This window comes from Oncorhynchus mykiss, chromosome 1 (genome assembly GCF_013265735.2).
Source record: "Oncorhynchus mykiss isolate Arlee chromosome 1, USDA_OmykA_1.1, whole genome shotgun sequence".
Lineage (NCBI taxonomy): Eukaryota > Metazoa > Chordata > Actinopteri > Salmoniformes > Salmonidae > Oncorhynchus > Oncorhynchus mykiss.
Genome location: NC_048565.1, coordinates 33,722,873 through 33,730,607, shown reverse-complemented (window position 1 = coordinate 33,730,607; position 7,735 = coordinate 33,722,873). Strand labels below are relative to the sequence as shown.

The window sequence follows — 7,735 nt, the reverse complement described above, 5'->3', positions numbered from 1 at the left end:
GAGGAGAGATAAGCTTATCCAGCAGAGAGAGAAGCAGTCAACTCCACCCTCAATGATGTCAGAGATCCCCCCCCCAACGCATGCGCGCACACACACACACACACACACACACACACACAGCACCTCACTAACAATATCATATTGTTCGGTCTTGTGGCCATCATGCATGTGGTTAATACTTAGTGGCATAATGAATTACAAGGGAAAAACTGCCTGGTACACACAATATAATGTATTTGTACAGCAGCACTGGTGTACTGTGCTCTGTGCTCTGGGAAGGAGAAGGGAGGGGGAAGAAACACATATAAATACTCTGAGGGTTTAGAGTTAACAGAGATACTAAAACCAGAGGGAGAGAGAGAAGGGAGTGGGGGGTGAATTTGTTAATACAAAGGAACACTGCATCAAACCAATGAACTGCTCTGAGCCTGGCTGGCTGGCTGGCTGGCTGGCTGGCTGGCTGGCTGGCTGGCTGGCTGGCTGGCTGGCTGGCTGCGTGTGTGTGTGTGTGTGTGTGTGTGTGTGTGTGTGTGTGTGTGTGTGTGTGTGTGTGTGTGTGTGTGTGTGTGTGCGTGTGTGTGGCTGTTTGAGCCACGGCTGAGAGGGAGAGGAGTGCGTCAGCATTACATTCACGTTCCCACTGAAGGACAAAGGGAAAGGGCAGAGACAGTCTTAGCTCCTCTCAAGACACACACACAGGGAAAAAAGAGAGGCTGTAGAATAAATAACAAGAAGAGAAGAGGAGATGGGGATTGGAATGCTGCTGATGCTGCGACGGTGTCATGCCTGTGTGCCTGCTTGTGTGCCTCCTCTCTCTCTTCCGCTCTCTCACTCTCCCTTTTGCTTTCCCCCTCTCTCGCTTCCTATCTCTCTACTCCACAGTGGTTACTGCAGTAGTCCAGCAGCCAGTCGGGAGCTTCTCTGCCACACAGAGAGCTAACTGCCACAACTTGCTACCTCACCTCATACCTACAGCCCTCAGTCCTGAGCTCAGCCCTGGGGATCAACTTGTAGACAACCAGGACAGACAGAGGGATACGGCAGGAGACACACACCTCAGGGGAGAGGGCACCAGGCCAGGAGCACCCCATTCCTGGCTCATTTTACGGATAGCAGCTACAGATATATACCCTTCACAGCCACCATCGCATCCACACAACAGGAATCTACTCCTCTCTTTCTCTCTAAAGCGTAGCTCCGGCAGCACTGCGCTCCCCTCCTCCTCCCTCCTCTCTAACCAGCACCACCACCACACCCCCCCCCCCACCCCCCCAGGAGGAATCGCTGGATTATTGCTAACTATGCTGCACGCGGCAGGCTGCAGCTGCTATAGACACAGCCAGGCAAACCAACGCAGGGAGAGGACCAGAAGAGAAGAGAGAAAAAGAGAGAATAGGGGGGTGACTGCATCAGGAGTCCTTTAGCTTTTCCCTCTCTCTCTTTCTCCATCCATCAGAGCGGGGCTAATCAGGCACAAGCTAGCCGTCGGCAAAGTCACAGAGACGGAGGGCTCTCTGCCGACACTCACACACACAGAAACAAAGGAACACGCTCACATGCACGAGGACCTGCCAAAACGGGGGATTTTTTATGACTTTTATTCTGTAATTTTTTCCCTTCTGCTCAGTGTATCTGGCTTATACTGCGTGATGGAGCAGTTTGATTCGTCAACAGAGGGGGCTGTGTGTCTGCGGCTGCAGGCAGGGAGAGGGGGAGAGGAGGGGGGCTGGGGGACACCAGGCACCTGCTTAGCTTAACCCACACGGCCTGTCCTTTCCCACCGAGCCTGTAGTCTCTACACGCTGCTCCACTCCGCTCTGCTCCACTCCGCTCTGCTCCACTCTCACCACGGGCTAATAGGAGACATCTTGTTCCATTGGTTAACACAGGGACATTACCACCACATTCCAGAGGAAGGAGAAGAACTGAAAATAAATATATTTTTCACTTTTCGGATTTTCCATTGAAGTGAACTACACGGCTGTGGTTTGTGATTTTCGTAGTATTCGGAAAGGAAGAAGAAACAGGCCATTTCAGAACTAATGAGGTAGGTGATTGATCCTGGTTTTCAACCGTTTGTTTTTATCACTGCAAAGCATTCTGCTTCTGCTGCTGCTCTGCCTTCACATTAATCTCTCTTTCTCCCTCTATTCCCCCTCTCTCCTTCTTTCACTCTGACTCTTCCTCCCCTCTATTACTCTCCCTCTCTCTTTATCTTTTCTTCTCTCCCTCTCTCTTTCTCTTTCTCACTTTCTCTCCCTGTCTGTCTCTGTGTAGCGTCTCCCAGTCCCGTCGATGGCGTGGCGAGCCCTGTCCTTGTTCCAGCCAGGGTAGGAGGGTGGTGTGTCCTCCTCTAGCGTCTGTCTCCCCCCACCATGCTGAAAAAGAGTCCTCCGAACCATGAGTCCTGTGGGCCAGGTTTCTCTGCAGCCCACCTGGAACGCAGCCCTGCTCACCCTGCTAGCCCTCACCATGGTGCCAGCTCTCAGTTTGTACCAGCCTGTCGGCCTGGGTGCTCCCTCTAACCCCCAGAACTGCCCGGCAGTGTGCTCCTGCACCAACCAGCTTGCTAAGGTGGTGTGTACGCGCCGTGGCCTGGTCAGGGTGCCCCCCGGGATCCCCACCAACACCAGGTACCTCAACCTGATGGAGAACAGCATCGAGACCATCCAAGCTGACACCTTCAGACACCTACACCATCTTGAGGTGCTGCAGCTGGGCAGGAACGCCATCAGGCAGATTGAGGTGGGGGCCTTCAATGGCCTGACCAGCCTCAACACCCTGGAGCTGTTTGACAACAGACTGACGGGGATCCCCAGCGGGGCCTTTGAGTACCTGTCCAAGCTGAGGGAGCTGTGGCTGAGGAACAACCCCATCGAGAGCATCCCGTCCTATGCTTTCAACAGGGTGCCCTCTCTGATGAGGCTGGACCTGGGAGAGCTCAGGAGGCTGGATTACATCTCTGACGGGGCATTTGAGGGCCTGCAGAACCTCAAGTACCTGAATCTGGGGATGTGTAACCTTATGGAGATGCCTGTCCTGTCACCCCTGACAGGCCTGGAGGAGCTGGAGATGTCTGAGAACACTTTCCCTGAGATGAAGCCTGGCTCGTTCCGTGGCCTGTGCTCCCTACAGAAACTCTGGATTATGAACTCTGGGATCACCGTGATTGAGAGGAATGCTTTCGATGACATTACGGCGCTGGTGGAGCTGAATCTAGCCCATAATAACCTGTCGTCTCTCCCCCATGACCTCTTTGCCCCGCTGCAGTACCTGGTGGAACTTCATCTCCACCACAACCCCTGGAGGTGTGACTGTGACGTGGTCTGGCTGTCCTGGTGGCTCAGGGAGTACATCCCCACTAACTCCACCTGCTGCGGCCGCTGCCACTCCCCTGCCCACATGAGAGGACGATACCTGGTAGAGGTGGACCAGACCACATTCCAGTGCTCTGCTCCATTCATCCTGGATGCTCCCAGGGACCTCAACATCTCTGCAGAGAGAGTGGCTGAACTCAAGTGTCGTACAGCCTCCATGTCATCGGTCCGATGGCTGCTTCCTAATGGGACCGTTCTGACCCATGGCTCGGCTCACCCTCGGATTTCTGTCCTTAACGACGGAACACTCAACTTCTCCAACGTTCTGCCATCAGACACAGGCGTCTACACCTGCATGGTGACTAATATGGCGGGTAACTCCAATGCCTCGGCCTACCTGAATGTCAGCAATGCAGAACTCAACACCTCCAACCTGTCCTATTTCACTACACTGACTGTGGAGGTGCTGGAGCCCACCGTAGAGGAGATCCCCAAACCCAAACCCACCATCCCAGCCTCGCCCTCTGTGTTCCAGCCCGTCTTCATCTCCACACCCACTGTGTTACTCCAGAACACCCAGACCCCCCGCCAGATATCTCTCCCCACGGCCCGTGGCCCCATCCACCCTCCCCCCAGCCTGGATGAGGTCATGAAGACAACCAAGATCATCATTGGCTGCTTCGTTGCAGTGACACTCCTGGCCGCCGCCATGTTGATTGCCTTCTACAAGCTGCGTAAGCGGCACCAGCAGCGGAGCACGGTGGCAGCGGCGCGGACCATCGAGATCATCCAGATGGACGAGGAACTTCCCCAGGTTCCATCGGCCAGATCAGGTTCTAGCGGGTCTGAGGAGACTGGGCTGGCTCTGCCCATGTTACTGGAACACAACAGCACCGTCTTCAATAAGGAATACATCTCGTCGTCCTCATCGTCCTCCCACAGAGACAGGGACAGACACAGAGACAGGGACAGGGACAGAGCTGCCTATGGGGCTCACTGGACCCATAACAACCTGGGAAACTCCCTGCACCGCTCCTCCAACCGCCAGTATTATCAGCAGCACCACAGCCTCATCAGTACCATCGCAGAGCCGTACGTCATTAAGCCAACTCACACCAAGGAGAAGGTCCAAGAGACCCAGATCTAAGGGACTCATGCTGGCCTTACTGTGGATCTAGCTGTGTGGATCTAACTCAGTGGATTTCTATATGTATCTGACTTTACCCCTTCCTCTCCTCCTTTTCTCTCTGCTCACCAGTCCATGCAATAGAATGCACAAAGAAGACAGTAACTTTATTTTGTACAGAGTGCAAAATAGAGACAGTTTTTTTCTCTCTTGTACATGCTTATACATAAATATAGAAATATAAAACATATAAAATAAATATACTATGAGGACAGTGGTGGAAGATTATATTTAAAAAAAATAAAGTACAATTTAAACTATTTTCTAATAACTTGTAACTTCTATTTAAAAATGAGAGATGTTGAGATGCAGTGGGGGTAGCCTATATGATGATTGATTGAGGGAGCTGTCTTGAGGAAGACTGTTCTGTTTGTTATTTTGACCATTTAGAATGCAGTAAAACCCCTTTATACCCACACCAGTTTATAGAACAACAAGCCCTAACATCAGATCAGTCTCCACAGGTTAAGTTTGTTAAAGCACCAATTCGTACTGTGCCAAACGTTGCAATAAAAGACTGGAAGATTAAGAAAACCAACAGCCACAACCAAGCAAAATCTAGACAGAGAGTCATTTGTCGAGGGAGAGCTGTGGAGAGAAGAGTGTAGATTTTGCTGTTCAGTCGCTATCAGCCAAATGTTTTCAGACTGCAGTGGATTTCTGCAGCTAAGATTTAACCCTTTGTTTATCGGAGCGAAGCTGCACGTCTTTTTAAAAGCATCTCTTTTTTATGTTACTGAATCTAAACCCATTTAGTATGATTGCATTTGATTTATCCCAGGTCCCCTTGGCTAAGATGAAGGACAGGCTATTTTGAATGGTGATTTGGTGTGATTACTTCATGCAGATTTCAGTTGCATAATGCATTATGTTTTATATTTATTTTCCTTTCCTTGGGTTGCGACATGCTTCTTAATAGCATTTGTAGTGTTTTGGGTTAATGTAGTGATGCATTAAAGCAGTTATTTGCCTGCTCTCTGTAAGAGCTCTTCTATTGGTAATCCCTCACAGATACCGACATGTGGTGCAGAACGACTGGGGTTTGCTGACCGATCTGCTTTTGAAAGAAAAAAAGGAGTGGTGTTGAAATTAAATGAATGTCTGGACATTGGGCTTGTTTCTCTGTGGACGTAATTGAAACAGTGAAATATCGTTTTTTTTATTTTCCTTATTGTAGGTATTATTTCGAGCATTATGGGGAGGCTATAAGGATGCAAAAATAAACAAAACCTTTGGTTTGTATTTCTCTACTCGGACACATTGCCGTGCCATTCTTTTCCTTTTCCCTCTTGCTCACAGTGTGGCGATATTAGCTGGTAAGCCTGTTAGCATGTCAGTCCACAGACACTGAACAGAAAGCAATCTGAATTCCAAATGGAGCTCCACCCCGTAGCCACTTCTGTAGATCTGAAAGGTCCAGATATAGCAATATGACAAATGCTTCACTTTGCCTTCTGATAAACTTGTTGATTTCTTTGCAATATCGCTTGCACCTATCCAATCATTTCAGATGTACTGTATATCAGTACCAAGGAAGCAGGGGTCAGGATTGATTTGGAATCTAGAAGAAGAGGTCCATGCTATTTCTATGCTCTAAGTCAAATCAAATTAAATCAAGTTATATCAAATTGTATTTGTCACATGATTTGTTAACAACAGGTGTAGTGATATGCTTACTTCCGCTTACAGATAACAAAAAAATAATAATATGAGGAATAAATACACAATGAGTAATGATAACTTGGCTATATACACAGGGTAAGTACCAAGTCAATGTGGAGGGGTGTGAGGTAATTAAGGTAGATATGTACATATAGGTAGGGGTGAAGTGACTAGACAACAGGATAGATTGTAAATAGTAGCAGAATTGTTAGTCCAAAGAGGGTCAATGCAGATAGTCTGAGTAGCTATTTAGTTAACTATTTAACAAACTATTTATGGTTTGGTAGAAAATGTTCAGGGTCCTGTTGGTTACAGACTTGGTGAATCTGTAACACTTGCCGTACAGTAGCAGAAAGAACAGTCTATGACTTGGGTGGCTGGAATCTTTTACAATTTCTAAGGCCTTCCTCTGACACCACCCTAGATGGCAGGGAGCTCAGCCCCAGTTATTTACTGGACCATACACACTACACTGTGTAGCAACTTGCCGTCAGATGTCAAGCAGTTGCCATACCGAATGGTGATGCAGCCAGTCAAGTTGCTCTCAATGGTGAAGATGTAGAATGTTTTGAGGATTTGAGGTCCCATGGCAAATCTTTTCAGCCTCCTGAGGGGGAAGAGGTGTTGTCATGCATTCTTTATGAATGTGTTGGTTGGTGTGAACCATGATAATTCCTTAGTGATGTGGACACAGAAGAACTTGAAGCTCTTGACCTACTCCATTACAGCCCCATCGTGCTCGGCCCTCCGTTTCCTGACGTCCCCGATCAGCTCCTTTGTCTTGCTGATGTTGAGGGAGAAGTTGATGTCCTAGCACCACACTGCCAGGCCACTGATCTCCTCCCTGCAGGCTGTCTTATCGTTGTCGGTGGACAGGCCAACCACCATCGTGTCATCATAAATCTTGATGATGGTGTTGTAGTCGTGCGCGGCAACACAGTTATGGATGAACATGGAGTATAGGAGGGGACTAAGCACGCACCCCTGAGGGGCCCCCGTGTTATGGGTCAGCATAGCGGATGTGTTGTTGACTACCTTCACCACCTGGGGGTGGCCCGTCAGGAAGTCCAGGATCCAGTTGCAGAGGGAGGTGTTCAGTCCCAGGGTCCTGAGTGATGAGATTGGAGGGCACTATGGTGTTGAACGATGAGCTATAGTCAATGAACAGCATTCTCATATAGGTATTCCTGCTTGTCCAGGTGGGAGAGGGCAGTGTGGAGTGTAATAGAGATTGCGTCATCTGTGGATTTGTTGGGGAATTGGAATATGTCCAGTGTGTCTGGGATAATGGTGTTGATGTGAGCCATTACAAGCCTTTCAAAGCAGTTCATGGCTACAGATGTGAGTGCTATGGGGTGATAATAATTTAGACAGGTTACCTTGATGTTTTTGGGCATATGGTGGTCTTGGACTATGGTGGTCTGCTTGAAAAATGTAGGTATTACAGACTCGGTCAGGGATAGGTTGAAAATGTTACTGAAGACACTTACCAGCTGGTCAGCGCATTCTCTGAGTACGCGTCCTGGTAATCCGTCTGGCCCTGAGCCCTCTATTCTCCTCTTCCCCTGTG

General features: G+C 49.1%; 1 protein-coding gene across 1 annotated transcript; it reads left to right on the top strand.

Annotated features, from left to right (window-relative positions):
* Positions 1–641: 641 nt before the first annotated feature.
* On the top strand, positions 642–5,759 carry lrrc4.2 (leucine rich repeat containing 4.2). The gene is made up of 2 exons (XM_021599223.2): positions 642–2,047; positions 2,278–5,759. The coding sequence occupies exon 2, from the start codon at positions 2,401–2,403 to the stop codon at positions 4,462–4,464; it is 2,064 nt and encodes a 687-aa protein (XP_021454898.1). The 5' UTR covers positions 642–2,047; positions 2,278–2,400; the 3' UTR covers positions 4,465–5,759.
* Positions 5,760–7,735: the final 1,976 nt, after the last annotated feature.